The following is a 23,286-nucleotide window of genomic DNA, read 5'->3' as shown; positions in this document are numbered from 1 at the left end:
ACACTGGCGTATTACTGTCGGGCTGGAAGCTGAACTGCTCCTGATCGTAGTTAAAGAGCAGAAACATGTATAGGTCGTCTATAACTGCAATCACCTGCATTGACAAGTTCTGAAATATAACGATATATAAAGAACAGGTACGAGTATTGATCGTCCGTAATCAAAATATCTTGCATTGACAGATTATGCAACACCAACATATAAAGAGCATGATCGTACACAGGCTGTTCGTTGCCACAATTGCCTGCACTGACAGTTTCTGAAAACACAGACATATTAAGAACAGGAAATTGTACAGGCTGCACTGACAGGCTCTAAAACACCGACATATCAAAAACAGGCAATTGTACAGGCTGCACTGACAGGCTCTAAAAACACCGACATATCAAGAACAGGCAATTGTACAGGCTGCACTGACAGGCTCTAAAAACACCGACATATCAAGAACAGGCAATTGTACAGGCTGCATTGACAGGCTCTAAAAACACCGACATATCAAGAACAGGCAATTGTACAGGCTGCATTGACAGGCAGTAAAAACACCGACATATCAAGAATAAATATTTTTAAAGGCCGCCCATTTACCACACCTATAGCCTAGTGGTTGACCTTTCAACTTTGGTGCGGTAGGTGATGGGATCAAAATCAAGCCTAACTTGGAATTGCAGCCTACCATTGGGCATTTAAAGGATAGTACTGGCAAACATATGTACTCAGTAATTCAATTATAATTATTTAAACATTTTATTACTGTTCAGGATAATATCGACTCAAAACAGACAAGCTAATAAGCAAACAAAAACCCCAAAGTAAACTAGAAATATGTGTGCCATACACATGAACGCAAGTCATCTAGAAATATGTTCATAACACGTGCTCGCAAGCTATCTAGAATATATGAGTAACACGCGGGAGTAAATAAGAAACGTGTACATAACACGCGAACGCAAATAAACTACAAATGTGTACAGGCGAACGCCTTTCTCATGACCCCATACTTGCCATGCCGCTTAAACATTCAATATTTAGCATATTAGTCTAGTCTCGTTTAAAATAAGGATCAAGGCAATGGTTGCACACTGCAATCGTTTTTGGTAGCGTGTTAAAATGAGCATTAGGTCCCTGGCCTTTACACGAAATGATGAAGCTATACATTATTACACACTTGATGATTGTAGAGCCAGTATCCGGGTATGTACGGTGAATGTATGGTGACGTGTTCCCAAGACGCGGCAAAAGCAACACTTGCATTGAACTCCTCGATATTCAAGTCCAGTCCATTATCTATTTATGAAAGATATATACCATTAAGGTATTGTGCTACTCAAAAGTCGCTAGTTTTTTTCATTACATAAATTGCAATTACATCGGTTAATTATGCTTTGTTTGATTCTCATGATTTCAAAATCAGGTTTGAGAAGAAGAAATTGTAGTAACGAATTGACAAGGCAGCCCAGCTCGGATCTCAGGTAAGTGAAAACATTGGCTTATCAAACTATTCTCAGAGAGTAAAACGAATAATCATCCTGAAACTTACATAGACATATTTGAAAATCTGGTTTTATACTTTTATAGGGACTTTAAATGAAATGCGAACCATTTCTAATAAACACAGAATCGTCGGATATGTTTGGGTTTGGGTTGTTTGTGATTTTATGTAATATGTCTTTGGCGTTTGCCCAGTGCCATTGAACCGGGTTTATGTTGAAACATTTTCCTACTGAGCTTGTTTCTGTAGCTTTTCGCATAAATATCGAGAACTACGCGGTTTAGAATAAACATAGTTGTTGCTCTTCTTATTGTTCTTATGTGTCAGCATTCCGCGTAAAACCAGAATCCCCATGTTAATATGTTCATATTTTTTATTTGTTAAATTTACCATTTTCATAAGCGCTCGATTTCACGTAAGAAAGTTATTTCATTTTGGGACTATTCTTCGTCTATAGCAATTAAATGTGCAAACCGGTCAGGTAGTCTTATTCGCATAATTGGTGAGAAGTTATAACTGTTGGAGTTTTTTTTTAATGTAATTTAGTATTTTTAATTATGTTTATAAATAGTAAGTTATAGGTGTAAATATATAGATACTATTTTGTTTCAGTGTAAGATGGTTGCATTATTCATCCAGTGAGCTGTAAAATTTATATTGCACGAGTGGTGTAAAATATATTGTTTTGCCTAAAATTGGAGTTAAAAGTAATTTAATAAATCTGAATAAGATAAAGCTGTCTTGATTTTATAGTAATAATAGTTAAGACATGTATACCATAAATACACATGTATATAAAGGGCCCCTTGACAGGGTCACACATTCAGGCGTGATTTCACGGCAGGTTAACGTCAAAATTTCAAGCATTCGCTATATATTACGCTTCTTTTAAGATATGTTACGTATCTTTCTGATAACCATTAATCTAATGATATCTCATATGAAACCATATTCCGTAGCTTTGACAGTTTTTAAAATATGCATCGAATGTACATATCATCAATGGTATGGATCTGTCGATTACGGCATGGGGTTTTCTTGTTTTCACACATCCATGCCAATATTATTAAATTTATCCTGTGATGTCAAAACAAAGCCCTTGGACCGGACTCAAATAATTGCTTTACATGTTCACACCAAAAATATTCGAAGTATCAGATCCAAAATGAACTTTATAAAAAGCAATTTTATTGACAGAAACACATCTTTCAAATGAAAATTCATATGAAATACTACAGAAACAATATCAGTAGACAAAGGTTTAAACATAAACCCGCTTAATGGCCCAGACTAAACGCCGCGACAAAAACAAAAAAGATCACAAACAAGAAACATGGAACAACAGCACATAACGCCACAAACAAAGTGCATATATACTATATAGAAACTAGTTTTGTGTATCAAAGTTTGTTAGGTACCGCCTTAGAACGGTCAGTAAAATGTAAACTTATTGTGAGTTGAAACCAAACTATGTGTACAACCCTAGTCTATTCACAACAATCATGAAAAAAGTAAAACGGAAAATATTTTCAATGTATACATGAACTTACGGAAACCTAATAATAAAAAAAGCAAAAAAAAATAATAAACTAATAGGTAAACCCCAAATACTTCAATGATTAGAGATCCCAACTCTATCTGCAGACAAATAAATACAGTTCAGTTCAGAGAACCTAATGCAAAAAACAAACATTTCATAGATACGATGAAGTTGCTGTTGGAAACTATGAGCATCACACATGAGTTTCATAATAAAAAGCATAATTGTACTAAAACTTGTAACAAACAACATGTATTAATTTAGCTAAATGTTTCTTCCAAATGATTACCTAAATAAAATAATAAGAGACGTCACACGCTGGAACATCTCTAGCCAGCAGAAAACAACGGTTTTAAAGAAAAGAATTAATAAAATCAAAGCACGGAAAGCTTAGTTATATGAGGGCGCCATATTCAACCCAATATTTTGTATGAGGAATTCATCATAAAAAAAAAGATTGGAAGTATTCTTCAAAGTAAAGTAAAAATATAAAAGCAATTTATTGAGTCTATCTGCCCAAATAGCTACTAAAAACATTTTAATTTTAACAGAGTGTCTAACGTGTTTTGTGTTTCCCGAAGCTTCTATCAGAAAAGCCGGTACAAAGACATTGACATAATTTCCGAATAATTTTTTACATTCTGGGCATCAGCCCACGACGTTTGATAAAAACTTCAATTTTCCAACATATCGCTCAGTAACTGAGTTTAGTGTACATTTTTCCCTTAGCCTGTGCTAAGTTTTGTAAGAACTGATATGAAAATAAAGAACGTACAGCGATAATCCTATCTGAATCGAGAAGTATTTTGCTTTCTGTAATAACCAAATGTGGGGTCATAAAACTCTAGGTATGTCCACACTGGTTATTCGTTAAGAATATGATTATTATTTGATAAATATTTTCTGTAAAAATATTTGCTTATCATTTTCATTATAGGAAATAAGACTTTATTGATTCAGTTATTTTGACACTCATTTATTTGCGCGCTTATTTTGACAGGTTTCAAGAAGACTGACCTGAAGTTATGGCTAGTTTGAAAATAGCGGATCAATGCGTGGTGATAAGGCAATCAAACCAAACTATACTAAACTATCATCAGATCATGTTACGTAAGCATTTCAAAATAATTCAAAACAGCGATAAGTTAAGAAATATGCACTGCACCCAAAACCCGAGTAACTTTGAAACTTTACACGCGTTCGTGTAGAATTTCTATAACGATGGTTGAGGTAATTGTTTATTTTACATTATACGTACACATTTATACATATTTACATATTTATATATATATATATATATAAATATATATATATATATATATATATATATATATATATATATATATATATATATATATATATATATATATATATATATATATATATATATATATATATATATATATATATATATATAAATAACTAGCATTGGTTTAAAGGGCATGATGGAAATAAATGGTTCGGTTATATTAACCGTATTGGGATCCTAGTATCCATTATCAATAGTGGTCATCTGCTGATAGTGTTCACACTTAAGTTATTGACCTTAACCTTTGACCCATTGACCTCAAAATTAATATGGTTCATCTACTGGTCATGACCAACCTGCTTACCAAGTTTAAGGGCCCTCTGCTATAAATCGAAACATGTTTTCAGTTCAAGGCCACTACGGATCTGTCTACTAAGTTGAAGGTCTCTTTGCCCAGGCGCTTTTCAATTATTGATCAAAAACGGATTTTAAGCTGAGGGTCATAACGACTTCAGACCTCAATCTCAAAAAGTATTAATTTGCTGCTCCGATTGCTATTTTTCGCCCTTCGGGGGCATAAAACTGAATAGGTTAAACTGTGTACTGATTTTTTTAAACTAAAAATATAACGGAATAGACAGTTTATTGACGGTCATAAGCCCATGTAGCCAAATATAGTACCAAATGGCGTCAAATACAAACATTCATACATGCACAACAACCATTTGTATCAATCAAAAGCAATTGATCATGACCAACCTGCCTACTAAGGCTTGAGTCCATGGACCCGAACGTTCCTCAGTAATTAATCGTAAACGGAATTCAGCTCAAGGCCACTACGACATTGACATTGACAATATGACCTCAAAATCTATAGGGTCGATCTAGTTGTCATGACAAACCTGTCTACTAGGTTTGAGGTCCCTGTGCGAAAGCACTCTTCAGTTATTGATCGTAAACTGATTTTCAGCTCAAGGTAACCTTGACCTTAAATCACCTGAGCTTTATATCCATAGGGTTCATCCGCTGATTATAACCATTCCGCCTACCAAGTTTGAGGTCCCTGTATATAAGCGTTTGCAATAAATTGATCGGAAACCGCCGGGACGTACGGACTGACAGACGGTTCGATTTCTATATGCCGCCCTTCTGGGGCATACCAATAAGTACGTGTTTTTATGTGAATTAGTCCTCGACAAATACAAAGATGCATGCTTGCAAAATAACCATAATTATCCATTTAAGTAACAAACAAAATAGAAATATTTAGATGCCTTCTTGATGTATCGCATTTATATAACGTCCGTTAAAAGAATGTCAATATGCGAACATTTGTATTCCCTTGTAAGATCTTTGCACTTTCTATATATCATTTTAACAATTTATTTCAGTTAGGACGTCTTAAAAGAAGTTTAAAACTGTAACTATTAATATGTGTATGTATATCTTAAACCATAATACTTCATAACAATTTAAAACATGAAATAAAACAATCGCAAAAAGCTTGACATGAATGACGTCATTTTTCATTCCAAAACATACATCGTGCAATTGTTCAATCTACCTAAATCTACAGTACACTGTACAAGATCGTAATAGTTAGTGTATGTTATAACCGTCATTATATGTCAAATGTATATTGTAAAGGGGGTCTACAATATTGGATATGATATGTTAAAATATAATTTTAGTATTTATTCAATGTAGTAAAGCAAAGCCCGACATAAAACACTATACATATTAGATAGTTTACAACTAAACGTTCAAGGCATGTACTATACAGGATTCAATTTCGATTCGATAGGTGTTGTGGTTTTGAAACTTTTAAAAACATTATGAATGTTTGATGATAGAGAAAGAAAATTTGATAACTAAGAAGAATTCCAAGTGAAAAAATAAAGAATTGATATAAAAAAATGACTTGTTAATTCGAATGATCGAATAAACAGCAAATTTCTATTAACATAACAAAACATTTTAAATTTAAGTTCAAAATACCAAACTACAACATAATCTTTAGATCCTAAATTATGCATCATTAATTATACTTGATGTTGACATTTGCATAGGAGTCTAAACTTCGTATATAACTATGTGTACACGTATACGTTCACGTGTGAAGCAGACGGGCACTTTTAGTTGTTACTCCTTGTTATCTTTATAAGAATGGCGCAACTATTCTACGTCTGATCTGAGTCTTTGTTGACGGAATTGTTTTTCTTTGATTTTGTTTCACGTAAGTCCAAGAAGTCATTATCAGGTGTACCTGAAAGAAATACCAAATTTGTATTAGATTGTTTCTGTTCTACCATAAACAATCGTTTGACTACGGCTGTGTCGAGATCAATATTTACGCAAGTAGAACGCATTGTCAGTGTACCTTAAAAGTTAGGAAATATATATACCAGATAGATATATTCAGTTTGTTGATTCTCAATTTTCTAAAACTCATGTTTTTAAATGTATAACCACACAATATAAAATTGGAGTAAACAAACAACATGAATAGCAAGTAGCACATCAAAGATTTTACAAGTATTTAGTGGTTGCCAAGGCAACACATTTTATAAAGTTTCAGACTCGATGTTTCATTCATTTTCTTGCCAGAAATATTTATACACGGCAGACAGCAGGAGAAATCCATACAGACTAGTAAAGACTAGTGAAGCATGATGCAAAATTTGCTGATTTGATTTTAAGCAATTAACTGCACATATAGATTCAGTTTTTTCTTGCCCAATAAACACACTCCCCTTGTTCGATTCAAGAATAAAATAATATTGTGATTTTGACATTGGCATTTAACTCCAAAAAAGGCATGTTTCAAAGAGGTACGAGGCTAAGAAAATCAAGAGTTAGTTATAAATCGTACTTCAGGACCTTGGATACACTTAAATAAAATTTGGCTATCATAAACTTTCATAAGCATATACCTCTTTACAAATGATTAAAATTGGAATGCATAAAGGTAACTTTTACAAAAAAAAATGTATGTCAAATTTTACAAAGGCGATAGTTATTTTATTCGTTTCTTGGACTTATTAAAACTGTGGTCCGTATGCGAATAGATATAAACCAAAGTAAGCAACTAACTTAAAGCTACAATCAAATATTGATTGGATATTCGATACTTACAAATTCTTTGCACCGAGGCCGTTTCAAGACTTGTTACAATTTAAGTTAAAATGTGTAACATATCAAAAGCGCACACTATAGGTTGATGCATGCTTTTTTTTATTAATTTTAACTTCTTTCATGTTGTAATATTTTGACTTTAATGATAAAAACAAAAGAAAGCATATGGTTTGTGTACAGATAAAATAATTAATAACAAAACTTACGGCGCAGGTGTGAAATAACCAAAAGCATTATTTTTTCATATATAACTAGTGAAATAACTATGCAAATTAGGTAACCTCATAACAGAAAAAATGTATCCATACGCGCTGTAAAAAAAACCACAAAAATAACACCAGAAACGATGTTTCAAAAGAAATTCAGTCAGTGACACCAAATCTCAGTCTCAGTCTATGCAGTTCGCCAGCAGTGCTCAAGTTCACAGAGTCGCTGATTCCACATTAGATCTCACTTTTTCTGGGGGATTTTATAACATGTTTGGTGTTCCAATTTACGAAGGAAATATTCATGTGCACATGAATCAAAATGATAAATAGTCTAGAAAGCCACAAGCTACAAAGCAAATGCGCAGTATCTAAAATGAATGAGTCCTTGATTATCGGTCTTTCAAACATCAACCGCCAAAATGACATGTACACATTTGCGTAATTTACTGATGACGTCACGCAGTTATGACATTGCTCTAATTATTAATTTGCTTGTTTAAATGGATTGAAATATGTATTTTTGTTGTTTATAAGTGGGACATTTCAAAGTCAACTGATAATTGAGTTATGATTTATGTTTTTTATAGTAAATGAGATGTTTTTTTATGTCGGAGTATTTACTTTTCTGCGGACGAAGCATCCGTATAATACACAATGTAACTTATTCGCACTTGGAAACGAGAATGTGAATTGAAGAAACTTTGACCTAGATTTCGACCGTAAGTGGGTTATGTTATAATTCGAATCTCAAATTCGTGATTATTTTAGATCAAATCTATTAAACACGTCATTTAAAAACGATATAACTCGTTTGTTTCGATTTAAAATGAAATTATTAATAAATTCGATACAAAATCAACACTAATTTGAGATGCTCTAAATATGCGATAATATTACTTTTTAACTAGGGAATTTGTGGCCACGTTGCTATTAATTAAAAAAACACTTATTATTGAATTCAAATGAGTCAAACATGATAATGCATTAAGAAAAGCGTCAAACTATATTGCGCACCTTTAAGACAAATCTGGTATGTATGAAGCATTTGCTGGCTTTATATTCAAATTAAAAATTGCATTTTGCCCTGTTGTAGTTTATTAAAGGACATAGTTAAGTAAGGATAAATACATGACTTTTATTATGTACATGTATATACATTATTACTCAAAGTGCTACAGAAACTAATGCGACAGTAATTTTTTCTATGCTTGTGTCATAATCATTTTATGATATTGCATGGATATACTTTCGTGCCAATTCATTCACTTTGGAAAGTATCTCGCGACACAGCAGATACACTTCCTTGATAACGGGTAAATTCACCAAAGAGGTAGGTCACGTTCTTGGTGAGCTGTCTTAAACCGTCATGTTATTATTTATCATGTACATACAACTGAAAATATATTACATATTACTTATCAGAACATTCTGTCATTGTTTTAAAATGTGGGCTATTAAGAACTGACTTGTTAAGGTAGAAAAGTTATTGGATTCCATAATGGAACTGATATGATGACCAGGATATCAACCATGGTTACTGAAAGCGCTAAAAGGCTGTAGCTCGACACGCGTGATTTTCTGTATTTACAATTATGTTCACAGATACTGAAAGTTGAATCCAAAAGTCTTTACAGTCAATTTCTTTCCCCCACAAATATCATTTTAATATTTTTCGGATATCTTTCAAATTCCCATTTACGTTTTATCTTATGAACGTTTGAAAAAAAGTAATCTTTCAAGCCGCACTATTTTAAACCGCATAACACCATACGTTCCGTTACGTAACACTGACGCTTCATTTTTTTAACCTGTTTTGTCAAATCTAGATCTCATGATGCCTTATGTCGATATGCGGTACTTAAGTATGTAAGCATGTATCCTACAACCTAAAAATGATATTTTTTTTAGTTTGAACTGTGTCTATTGTGTTTAATTGTAGTTGAAGCACACACTTGTCGTTTCATGGATAACGCAATAACCTCTTCACTTCCTTTATGTGTGCAATATATCAAGTCAAATTCGGAATACCTGTTAAAATCGAGGATGCTGCAGGAAGCTGTCCTCCGATGTCTGTAAAATACACTGCAAGAAGAAAAAAGAAATACTCGGCCGTTCCTGAATGCTATGCTAAGTATACAAATTAAACCATTAACAACTCGCTTTAAGCAGTTATCTACTCTTGCGTTATGTGCATACACAATTTTTCAAAGTCGTATCTTTATTTAAAAAGATATTCTACGAAATATGGTCAGCTATTCAGGAACGAAACATAAAACCTATTCCCTAATATATTTACAACGGCAACATATAAGTAAATGCACATGATAGATCGATGCCAAACATATACCTCATATTTTGCAAAATAATCATACATGGAATTGTATTGGTTTATAATGATCATCGTTTATCCCTATTCATGACTAAAAAGAGAGGTGGCGGCATTGATGCTATTAAGTTATTGTACTATTGCTATATCATTGTTGCCAAGATTTACCTTTAACATTTACTATACATATTCATGATAAATCTAAACACTGAAATGAAATATTCATCCATTTTCGATTATTATTAATCAGTATACATGTACCAACATTTCCAATATGTGCAATGTTCAAAACTTTTATAACCATATTGCCTATATTTTAAGTAGTAAAAGGTGATGATTTCTTAGTACGCAAGTGGTTAACCACGTATTTGTGTACACGCAATTCCGAGTATTCTCTCTGTGGAGTTTTTACATGATTATTCATATTCATTTTTTAAGTATCTATTGTATTTATTATTCGAATACCGCACATATCGCGTCAAACCTCAGTTCTATTGATTGGGAAGTAAATTCAACATTTCGTCTTATCCTCCAACATAGTATATATTTCTAAGATAAATCAGCAATGTCCACCGATAACATCAATGTCAGATACGAAATTGTAATACTTACCACGTTGTTTAGACGCTACCAAAGTTTGGGGCATATGTTTTCCATTGTCGCTTGCATCTTCGACACCTACTATCGGGAATAAAACATGAACGAAAAGATAAGGACATTTTATTTATCCAATAGATAAGATCAAATTACGGGCATGTGTCTATGATTGTGTCATGATCTTATCCTGATATGGCATGGACATTTCCGTAGCAATTTCGTTCAATCGCGAACATTTAAACGTAATCAAAAGCTGCCGTAACGTTCATCGTCTCAGAACTATTCATTTAGTATTTTCGATTGTTATTGCCAATTATCTAAAAACAATCATTATTTGTTAATGTGGCAGTAACTTCAAATGCCATCCGATCAAATACCAATAAATGATAATATAACTCACACAACTATGTCTTTTCTTTACTTATACAATTGCCAGCGGTTCTTTAAACACTAGAATGTATGAACATTACGTTAAGCGAGCCTTATCAAAATTTAGCAAAACAAAAGCTGTCAAAATGTCGTCAAATGGTAGTCACTTTAGAAATGCAAGTTTATTGGAGGACGAGAACGACTCTTATTGTCGCAGATATAGTTGCAAAAAATGACAAAAGACGCAACAAAATTTGCTAAATCAATATTTCGCCAGAATTTGGGTGAAACGAACAGTGACACTGAGTTTGTAGACTTTGACTGTCAAATGTTGAAAGATTTTTATTCAGATCTGCGGCCGACCAAAGGAGAAACATGTACAATGCTTGCAATAATTAGTGATTTGTCGACCTGGAAAGTGCCAGTTTACATTGTTAAACTTCAAATTTTAAAGAGATTTGACTCTCTGAAGTTAGTCAGCGAATAAAAAACGTTCAACATCATAGGTTACACATACCTTTAGTAATCGTTCACATTGCCCATGCGTTAAGACAAAATGACATTTTCACAGTTTTGAATATTGAACAGTATTTTAATTTCGTCGTATGAATCAATAAATATCAAGATATCAGGGAGGTGTAACTGTTTTGTAAGCTTTGTTTATAATATGCGTAAATCATCATTCATCAACGATGGTAAATTTGATGGGGATGCTTTGTATCATATTTATAAGGTTGCAACTAAGTTTTAAAAATATTAAGTGTTTTTCCTTTCATAAAAATATGTTTTTTAACTGTAAAGACAAATTAAAATTCAATTATATCTACGAAATAAAGTGGCAATACAACATAAGTAAATGACTTTAGCCAATATATACATATTATGGCCACCCGCTCCTTTTATGTTGACTACTAAAACCTAAGCAAAGCTATTACCATTATTGCTTTAAAACTGAATGCATTGTTTGGCAATGCGTTCATATTGAAATGTATTTTCACCTTTAACACCTAAATTAGAGTACTTCAAACATCATATTAAACGGTTGCCTTTATATGAACATTCAAATTATTTGTGAAATATGCTTTGGTATGTGTAGGACTTTTCGAGAATCTCATAAATATTCTTAATTGCTCACGTATGGTTCTATGCTAAACGGGACAATTTCACAAATCATTTGAACGCTTTTGAATATATAATCCACTAATGTGATTCTTTTAGAACTACATTGAACAAAGGTTTAGAGAAACACATTGATCATTTATGTAAACTGACTGACAACGATGACTTCATTGTCCACATTTAAAGGTTTTTAGAAAACATTAACTATAACAAAAAGCTGTTACCAAAAACATAGTTCAAGAAGAAAACGGAAAAAAACAACCATTGTCAAATGAATCAAATAAAATATTACATTATTATAATATAAATGAAGACATAACACCATCAAATAACTGCCTCGAAATACATGTGACGAATTTTCAAAATTGGGGGCCATTAAGAACCGCCCTTCCAAAAGTTATCCATCTAACAACTCTTACATTTTAGTTAGAAATGTTGTGAAGGCCAAAAAGGAACTGACACTGAATATGCTGACCAGGGAAGCTACCCTGTTGAGAAAATGATGAATAGCAGATGACAAAGAATTGTTCTTCCTGCAATGTTCCCCGACGCAAATATTAATGAAACTATCGTATAGTGTCAGAAAATAATTTTTTATATCGTCTAGAAGTAACATGGTTTAAAGTCTTGCAAAGAACGTTTGAACTTTGCCTTTCTTTTATAACTTCGAAGTGCGATATTGCCGTTCCATCGCGAACTTGTATTTTCAATCAGTATGAGGTAAAATATTTCCTTTCATGATATAGCCCCTCCAATACCTTGATATGTATATTACACATGCATAAGACTTAATACCTGATAAAAGTGGAACTCCTTCAGAAGGTTGCTCTTGGCTGCTTTTAGGATTTACTGAAAACCAAAACAGAGTTCTTTTTTTACTAATCATAAATGCTTTTCGACGTATACAATCGTTAACATTCATAACACGTTTAAAGTGGCTAATTACACGAAAATTGCCCGCTTACGGTTACAAAATGTACAAAAAAAGTTTTCATAGTCAAATAATTCTCGGAGCGCTTATGCTCATTTGTATAGGAAAATACATTTTACATAATTTTACACATATTTGTAAAAGCGAACGAATACAGTTTCATAATCTTCATGATTTTACCGCAATACTCAGAATCAATTGAATATAGGTTGATGCTGAAAAGTGTTTCATTTAAGGAATGAATTGCGGGGTTGATCGGGGTATGAACGCAATTGGGCTGGTCTAAGTCCGAAGGACTCCACGCGTACTTTGATAAGCCCAATTGCGTTAATATCGCCGATAATGACATCAACCCCGCATTTTTTTTCCTTATATTTATACCAATAGTTCATTATTTTATTCAAGAAACGTTTGAAAAATACTTCATTTCATTTCGGATTACCTTTCAGATATCCTTTCTTACCCATTCTGTAAATAGGAGGACCGGACTGTTACCGGAAACATTTTATTCAAATTACGTCACAAGAACGCGGGGAAAGATCAACCACTTGAAATCACTTTTAAACGTTAAACTGAAACACTTTTGGCAACACAACTTTTATAATATAATAACTTAGCACTTTCTAAAATGTTGATTTATATTTTACGGGACCTGCTGACACGATACAAACAATAGCAAGATCAATAGTTTTCATGTATATTGTTATACGATGAATTGCGATCCAAACATATCCGAAGATGTTGCTTTCATCGATTGATGAACGCAATTGGCGAAAGGCAGTGTATTTAAGGAATGAAAGTTGAGGTGTAAATCTTAGTCTGTGGTTGATTTCGCAAAAGTTTAACATTGGCTCTTACTCAAAATACTTTTAGATTTTCAGATTACTGGTTACAGTAACAAGCACGATCCAATCGTCAGAGTGTCAATATGTGAAATAATAATTAAGCCTAGATTTCCTAGGTTGTATGCAAGAGGGAATAACAAAATAAATACTATTTACAATAAAACCAAGTACAAGAGACGCGAGTGTATGAATGCGAATTCATTATTTAAACCATTTCGAAAGTGTTAACTTTAATTTATGGACCGTAAATGTATAAATGAGTCAATGGCAGATACCTCCATCTTCATAGTCAGGCACCGTGGAACCACATTTGTGCCGGATATAATCTTGGCCACCGGGTGATTGACTGGCATTGTCTACAAAATTCATATATTCTATTTGTTTCCTTTACAAGATGAAGGCAAACGGGGCAAATCAGAAGTGTTCAGAGCTTATTTAGTCATGGAATCTGCTTTGTTTAACCCCGGTGCATTAAACGGTTATCCTAACGTAATACAATGAAGGTATCCCTTGATATATTATTTTCAGTCACAAACCGGTTTACAATGTTAGTGTTTGTTTCATTACAAAACAGATTACAAAGAATTGTTCTACCGGCGATGTTCCCAGAAGCCCATATTTGTGGAAAAAAATTAGAGTTCCGAATATCTATCGTCTTGAAGTTACATGGTTTACAGCCTTGCAAAGTACGGTTGAACTGTGCCTTTTCATAATGGTTTCAAGGTGCAAATTTGCCGTTCAAACGCGAGCTTGTCTATACAATCAGTATGAGTACCTTTAGCTTCAAGGTCATCGTCTTCCTTGCGACTAGCATTGGGAGGCCTTTCTTGTCCATGAGATATTTTGCTTCTCACTTCTGCAAGATGCATATATTAATATTATTATTATCAAATATATAATGATTTACAAGAAACACGATTGCATGAATGCGAGTTAACTTTTGTAACCGTATAGGCAAGAGTTATATTAAATTAATGTAACCTAAACGTATGAATGAGCCTTTTTTCAATCTGAAGTACCTTTAGCTTCAAGTTTATCGTCCTTTTTGTGACTACCATTGGAAAAACAATCTTGTCCAGGGGATGGTTTATTTTTCCTGTCTGCTAAATTCATATATCATATAATAAAAGTTTCGCCATGGAATTACTGACATAAACTGAATGTACGTGTGGCAAATTGTCTGTAGAAGTATGCTAGCACCGTCGAATCTATTCTTCGACTTTGGAATGCGTAAGTAACGGTATTGGGACACAAACACACACACGCACGCATGCACGCACGCACACACGCACACACGCACACACACACACATATATATTCTATACTGTCAGAAATCATTTCAAGTATTAAATGCTGATTTATGGTATTTCACTTGCTTTGTGCCAAATCAAAAGGTATGTATTTGCAGTTTTAGGCAAATATTACAATTACTGGGTCTTTTTAAATGAAAAATCTTATAATAGCATATCTCATTTAGAGTTCTTATGACATTAACTGTTATTGCACGTACCTCCTTTCTTTAAAGCATGTCCTGGAGTCCATATTCGTCTAAAACGCCATGCTATACAGATATATATATATATATATATATAGATGTTGCAAATTGTTTGTGTCCGACAATCTAGTTTTCATTTTATTTGTATATCTTACTTATAATGCATTTGAAAAAAAAACAACAAGCTATGAAGAAATTCTTTGCAATACTTATAAATCAAGTTATATTATAAGTATATGTAATATAAATATATATAATTGTTAAGCTACTGGCCATGTTCTCGCAAGTTCCATTCTCTTTACATCTAAGGTACAAAGGCTTACCAAGCATGCCGACATTGCCCAACACACTCGCACATAAGATAACTCCAAGGACGATGCTCACGATTAGGTGCGTATTTCCTGACAATTAAAAAAAATAAAACATGCATTAATAAAAAACAGTCACAATAGTGTTACATGTATATGTATTTTAAAATTTAGAACTGTATTGCTTACAAATCAGCATTTTACTTTTGCGAATCACCCCAATACTTACTTTTCAAAAATAAATAAATAACCCGTCGATTGTCCACTTTCAAAATGATTACCGGAGTTATTTGTAACAATTGTTATATACAATTACAAACAATAAAGTTACTTAATTGTTTTGTTTATATCCGACTAAATATCTAATCATATCCAACTTAATGCTGCTTCTTGGAAACAGAATGATTTGTTAAATGTATCATGAGCTTATATATACAAACTCATAAAACGATACATTCCACATTTAGGAAGCGTCGTTTTTGCCTGTTGACTTGTCGCGTAATCTTGTCGTTCTGGTGGGTTTTTGTTTCGCAAATAGGACAGAATTAGGACATCGGTACACTTATGATACATAATGTACACGGTAAATTGTTTTATGTGAGGTGTATCAGAGGATTATTATTTGGCATCATATATACATCCGAAAAAGGTAACATATGATTGATTTGATATTGACTGTGACAGTCAACATTTGCAATTGAATCCCCGTATCAATATATACATTATCGTAATTTGAGGATGTCTCCACACATATTCATTATCAGAAAATGTCCAAAGGTGGTGGCATTATATACACTGTTTAGACATTGATCATATGCTGTTTTTTTAAACAACTACCAGCGAAACGTTTGATTTATTTATCATAGAGCGCACTTACTAGAGGGAATTGTTTCTTCGCAGTTTTTTCCTTTGAATCCATCTGGGCAATCACAGATATGTAAAATCCCTTCCGGTACACATCGTCCTCCATTTTGACAAGGTCCATTATCACAGCTTGTAGCTAAGTATTATTTAACTGACAAATAAGTCTACAATGCGCGTCATAGTTAATAAATAGTTTTCAAATACAATGAATATCAAACTAAGGTAAGCTATGGTAAAAAAATTCCAAATGTCCATTTCACATGTGACTTTAACCTTGTTGAAAGATCTTTAACCTTTGGCTCCTGAACAAAATCGTTCTAAAATGTTTCGTTTCTTTGCATATTCCAGTTTTTGTTGTTAAGTGTACTTTACTAAAAAAATAAGTTATTTGAAACATGACCGATGTGAGGAGTCATAAACATGCTTTAAGAAATATCTTATTCATTCATTTTGTATAATCATACACAGTTGTTAACGGACAAACATAGAAAGTAATAGTTTTACGGGGTATAAACCTGTTAACGTGACCCAAACATCTCATTTGCAATAAAGTAAAAGTACACTGAACATAATAACGCACAAGGCTGGTCCATTAATCAAAATATGGATACACATAATTTTGCTTACCATGTTCACATCTTCGACCAGAAATGCCTCCAGGACAAGTGCATTTGAAATCATCCACTAAATCCGTACATGTGCCGTTGTTCATACAAGGCATAAGGGCACAGTCATCCGTGTCTGAAAATACAAATGGAAGTATTACTTACTGACTGTCTCTCTCATGCTGATGGGAATGAATTTAGCTTAATGCGTCTTTATATATTTCGGAAACTGTAGAATTATTTAATCAAAAGTGTGTTATTTATAATAGAGGTCGTATTTGTCTAACTTGTGAGTGACAAAATTAAACTGGTTCTCAATGTCTGAAATACACGTACCACATACACATTCTTTTTTTGATATCGACACACATAACTACACTCTTGCACCACATCCAGCAATTTGTTTTAATTAAAGCAAGAGCTATTAAAGCCAGGGTTATGGATTTATCTCTGAAAAGCTTCTAAAGGCATCTTGCAGCATATGTACCAAGTTAAGTTCGGTTATCTTTGCACGTTTTTTTTGTGTTAGGGACTTAATAATATTGTTAAATGCAATCGAAGATCCCTGTATTTTTACAACATACACCCCTTGTCTGTACACGTTAACATTCGACAGCATATCGTAAGTAATTTAAAAAAGGTCGTTCAACAAGAGACGGTGATCGTCGACGAATTTGACAGATCATGATATAAATCACACGGTGGGTTTCGTGCATGCATGCATAGTCACACTCGATTGTTCATAGTACAAAGATTGTTTTTCTTATTCTGACGGTAACTTGGCCATGCGACGGAGAGTTGGCACTTATGTTACAATGAGAAGGCATTGTATTTCGATTTAGACGCACGGGTGTTAGTCAAGGGCAGCATTTCACTGGTAGAGTATCATATATTTGCTTGTCCGGGCAGACGTTTGTCCGCTATGTTTTATGGATTTATTGCATCATATGATTATGGCTTGTTGCGTCATTACCCATGTTTGTACGTGAATGGATAATGGCCCAAACATTGGCCTTTGGTCAAATGTACCTGCATTTTGGCTTTCCTGGTTTAAACATGCCACATTTTGATAATTTAGTCATTGGTGACAAATCTTTGTAATATGGCTTTTCCGGACTGGAACTAATTCATACATTAGATTATCTTTAAATTAATTGGCGCATATATTCACAATGATACGTGTCTATTCGTTGGACAACAGTCATAATTATATCCCACGTAACCATTTCTTCATTATAATTACGTGTAGATATTACGAGATATTCAACAATGTCTCACGTGATATGTCCATCGCGTGCAGTCTACAAATAGATGTATTGCTTTCTCAAGCGCTTAAGCGCATTATGCGCTTATAAAATAGAGTTTTACATATTTGTGAAACAATCCACTGTTCTTTATGAACTCTTTTGTGTACCATTACATAAATCGATGGCACAAAAACTAAAGCCACAATCGGAAACTGGTCAGATTGTTTGTGCTGCATCATGTTTCAAATCATTTACATTCATATCATTGACATGCATAGCCATCACGTTTTAATAAATGAATGTGTTTTACACATTCATAAAACTATTCTGATATTTAATTTGACAACTTTAATCAGAACTGTTTCATGGTTTGTTTCATCAGTGGAGGCCTCGGAAATTTTTGCCGACAAAGCTCTAGTTTACTTTATGTCTTACATTGAAAAACATCACCTTCTTACGCAGGGTACCTAAAAACGTACCGGGCATGCATTTTTCCTCAGAGGAATTGTTAGGTGATATTGTCCCTTCCGGGCATCTGACGCATTTTGTATCTCCTTCAGCAGTAGCTAAAACACGGAAGTACATATCAGCCTTTTGACAAGAAAACATCAATGTACATAGTTCATAATTAAAATCAAAATATAAACAATTTAATATTGAATGATATGTTTCCTAAATTCTATAACAGTCAACATACGATGTATTTACTCAAAACATGTTCAACTCATGACCATAACTGGCGAGCTATACACAGTTGTTGCCTTGCCTTGCTTCCTCAGGTCTGTTTCCTGTGCCATTAAACATAACTATGATCAAATGTTGGCGGCTTTAAAATAACAAAAAGAACACAATATGAGTTGCAATTAAAGGCCTCCGACCAATTATACTTGTTACATATATTGACAACATCAGATAGCTGCCGAATATCAAACACTACGAAATATTTGTTACTACGCCCTTACTGAATTAGTTAAGATTATAACATGTATCTCCTTCAAATGGAATTTTTATATTGGCATTAAATCAAAACAACGAGTAATCGTAAAGAAGTTAAGTTTCAAAACCTCACAGACATATTTGGAGTCTATATATATATATATATATATATATATATATATATATATATATATATATATATATATATATATATATATATATATATATATATATATATATATATATGTGAATATGTATGTATTTCTTGTAGATATAACTGATATGTATCTCATAATAAGTGCTGTTGTTGTTGTTTTGTGTATGTGTGTGCGTGTGCGTGTGCGTGTGTGTGTGTGTGTGTGTGTGTGTGTGTCAGTGCGTGTGTGCGTGCGTTTGTGTGCGTGCGTGCGTGCGTGCGTGCGTGCGTGTGTGCGTGTGTGTGTGAGTTTATGTGTGCATCTTCGATATGGTTTTGTTTTTGACAAAGGCATGATTTTGCTGGCAGTGTTAATAACCGGAACCTAAATTGACATAGGATGTTCTAACTATTAACTAGTATCATATGATTGTCAACTGCATACAATACATTTTCGTTTAACCATTAACTTTAAGTAAGTTTATAACAAAGACATTATAACATTATATGTAGTGATTATCCCAGACATGCATTAAATACCAGAGCCCTAATTAGCTAATTTGCACATGATTTCAGACCAAAGCTACTAACAAAATGTCTATTGGTTTATGCACCTTTTCTGTTGTTTGACAGATGTCTACTTTTTGGGCAGAACTGGTAGAACAATTGAATCACGCGATCAGTTATTTGATCTTTGTGACAGGTCCAGTGGTTTTAAATTGACCTGCATAAAAGCATGGAATTACCTGGTCACAAGCTTTTTATTGTTAAGCTTAAGAAACTCATACGAGCGTAGTCATGTTGCGATGCCGAGAGCTCGTAATTAGAAAAGTACATTGAATACAATTCGAGTGTGACGTTAAAATGCAAATTTCATAATAAAATAACTTGCGCATGTGAGTAAATCAACAAAAATACTACATAGGATAATTGTTTGCTCAAGTGAAAGATCACAATATATTTCACCTTGTAAGCACCAAATGCTATGTTTAAAGTGTAGCCACGAGTGATATATTGAATGTTGGTGTTTACGAGGTGAAACATTTACTCTTAAACAAACATTTTTTTTCATTTTATGCTAGAAAGGATATATTGTATTTTTAAAAAACGCGTTAGATTGTTTGCAAAAAAAACGTCATTTCGGAAATGAAAATGATAAAATTATGATTTATCTACCACCTTTCTTCGAGCGGAAAGAAATTATGAAGAATAATAAAAATAAAGTCGATGATCAAGTTTAATTAGAAAACTATTGATTGATTTCCTTTAAGTGGATATGTTGTTCATCAAAATGTTCAATACTTCTGGAGTTCGCTCTAACAGTGTAAACCACTCAATTAGGTTAACTTTATTTTGTGTGCGTCGAAATATGGCCGAGACGAATTTAAGCGAGTGGGACAAATAGAAATACAAAACCAAGTATTCCATTTTGTTTAAAAAGAAGAAGTGGGCGAATACAAAAAAATATTTATAATGTATATTATTAACATCATCATCCTTAAAATATCACTTTTATCTCACTACTGAATTTACGTTTAACAAAGCACCCAACTCTTAGTTCGGCCTTTTTGCACAGCAAAAACCGACGCACGTGTTTTTATGAAACACATTGAGCGCGGAGAAAGACTTTGTATCCGGTCGATATCCTAAACATACCGCCTCCTTGGTTAATAAATCGAGATTGCTTTTTGAAAAAGCGCTAGTCTCCCCTATTCTGTGGTCGTAGCTGAGAAAAAAAATAAATGATGGACATGAAATTTGTAATTTTGGACTGGAGACGAACTAACAGTGAAGTTTGGTTTATTCACCCGTATAAAATAGTGAAGAGAAAAAAGTATTGTTGATTAATCTTGGAAAATGTAAACGTTAAAAGTTTGCATTGTATGAAGTTCCTGGGCGCAAGCGTTATTCAATTATTGATCGGAAACCCTTTTTTCAGCTCAGGGTCATCGTGACCATGACCTTTGACCTATTGATCACAACATCAATAGGGATTATCTACATGACCAACTTGCATACCAAGTATTAAGTTCTTGGGTGCAAGTGTCATTTTTTTACTGAGTGGTAACCGTTTCTTCACCTCAAGGTCATCACAACTTTGACCTTTTACCTATTGATCTCAAATTCAATAGAGATCATCTACTAGTCATGACTGACCAAGTATAAAGTTCCTGGGTGCAAGCGTTCTTTATTTATTGAGCGGAAACAAAGTGTGACGTACAGACTGACGGACTGACTGACTGACTAGCGGACTGATAAATAAATGAATAGGGGTCATACACTAGTCATGACCTACTTGCACACCAAGTATTAAGTTCAAGGGTACAAGCTTCTTTTGTTATTGAGTAGAAACCATTTTTAAGCTTAATGTCACAGCCAACATATCGTTTTTTTACCCGAAGGTAACCTTGACCTTTTGATCTCAAAATTTTCTCGTCATGAACAACAAGCATACCAAGTATGAAGTTCCTGACCCAAAGGATATTTAGTTATTGAGCGGAAATCGTTTCTTCATCTTAAGGTCACGGCGACCTTGACCTTTGACCTAGTGATCTCAAAATCAATATGGATCGTTTTCTAGTCATGACCAACTAGCAAACCAAGTATGAAGTTTCTGGGTGCAAGCGTTCTTTAGTTATTGAGCTAAAACCGTCTTTTCACCTCAAAGTCACGGTGACCTTGACCTTTGACCTAATGATCTCAAAATCAGTAGCAGTCATCTACTAGTCATGACCAACTAGCATACCAAGTATTAAGTTCCTTGGTACAAGCTACATTTTTAAGCTTAAGATTATCGTCAACATATCGTTTTATACCTGAAGGTAACCTTGACCTTTGACCTTTTGATCTTAAAATCAATAGGGGTCATCTTCTAGTCATGAACAGCTAGCATACCAAGTATGAAGTTCCTGGAACCAAAGGATCTTTAGTAATTGAGCGGAAACCGTTTCTTCACCTCAAGGTCATGGCCAGCTTGACCTTTGACCTAATGACCCGAAAATAAATAGGGTCATCTACTAGTCAATACCAACTAGCATACCCAGTATTAAGTTCCTGACTGCAAGCGTTCTTTAGTTATTGAGCGGAAACCGTTTCTTCACCTCAAGGCCACGTTGACCTTGACCTTTAACCTACTGATCTCAAAATCAAAAGGATTCATCTACTTGTCATGACCAATTAGCATACCAAGTATGAAGTTCCTGGGTCTAAGCGATATTTAGTTATTGAGCGAAACGAAGTGTGACGTAGTGACGGACTGACTGACTGACTGACTGACTGACGGACGGACAGGGCAAAAACAATATGTCTCCCCATGAATAGGGGAGACATAATTATTACTCATTTCAGTCTAGCGGACATCTGATAACAACCTTTAAATATTTGTATAAAAGTAAATAAACTTATAAAATATTTCAATGAGATAAATACACCTTGCAGTTCTCGTGTTTTGACGAATTTTGATGATATCAATCATTGTACAAACATGTATGTCAAACCATCCAGTTCGATTTTTTTTACTTTACAAATGGACATTACAATATTTCAAGAAAAATCTTTGTCATTGTTTAAGTAATTGACGGTCAGTTCAAACAACGTAAGACAATACTGTAACCTACTTAGAGAACACAAAAAAAAACAAACAAACAATAAATCACGTTACAGATAACCGAGATACGAAAGGAATGGGTTGCAGGTGCGTAGATAAGTGCGTTATTTGTATAGTACATACTAACCTACTATTATTAAAATCGATATAACCGAAGTGCGGCCGTTTCAGTAATTGTGTACAATACGCTGTGTTAAATTTTATATGAATGAGTAACGCCTCAATCTGTCAATTCTATCAGAATTATTTTTCTGTTTTTCTCTTAAAATACCTGTTTTT

General features: G+C 33.6%; 1 protein-coding gene and 1 long non-coding RNA gene across 2 annotated transcripts; both read right to left on the bottom strand.

Annotated features, from left to right (window-relative positions):
• Positions 1 to 6,383: 6,383 nt before the first annotated feature.
• Positions 6,384 to 10,603, bottom strand: LOC128236776 (uncharacterized). Its single transcript, XR_008261431.1, has 3 exons — positions 10,561 to 10,603; positions 9,651 to 9,704; positions 6,384 to 6,544 (listed from the first exon to the last, which is right to left on the bottom strand). It is a non-coding gene; the product is annotated as an uncharacterized LOC128236776 (long non-coding RNA).
• A 2,112-nt stretch (positions 10,604 to 12,715) lies between these two features.
• On the bottom strand, positions 12,716 to 16,582 carry LOC128236773 (uncharacterized). The gene is made up of 6 exons (XM_052951885.1): positions 16,490 to 16,582; positions 15,628 to 15,705; positions 15,320 to 15,370; positions 14,585 to 14,665; positions 14,085 to 14,165; positions 12,716 to 12,882 (listed from the first exon to the last, which is right to left on the bottom strand). The coding sequence occupies exons 2-6, from the start codon at positions 15,632 to 15,634 to the stop codon at positions 12,740 to 12,742; spliced, it is 363 nt and encodes a 120-aa protein (XP_052807845.1). The 5' UTR covers positions 15,635 to 15,705; positions 16,490 to 16,582; the 3' UTR covers positions 12,716 to 12,739.
• Positions 16,583 to 23,286: the final 6,704 nt, after the last annotated feature.

The sequence above is a fragment of the Mya arenaria genome, chromosome 6 (genome assembly GCF_026914265.1).
Source record: "Mya arenaria isolate MELC-2E11 chromosome 6, ASM2691426v1".
Taxonomy (NCBI): domain Eukaryota; kingdom Metazoa; phylum Mollusca; class Bivalvia; order Myida; family Myidae; genus Mya; species Mya arenaria.
This window is presented reverse-complemented; position numbering and strand designations above follow the sequence as displayed.

Bases quoted from the DNA above. Each gene is read 5' to 3' on its own strand.
- LOC128236773 (XM_052951885.1), bottom strand. The intron at 14,666-15,319 runs GTACGTGCAATA...TGCATCTTGCAG, and splicing joins ACATGCTTTAAAGAAAGGAG to AAGTGAGAAGCAAAATATCT. The intron at 14,166-14,584 runs GTACTCATACTG...TGAATTTTGTAG, and splicing joins CGATGACCTTGAAGCTAAAG to ACAATGCCAGTCAATCACCC.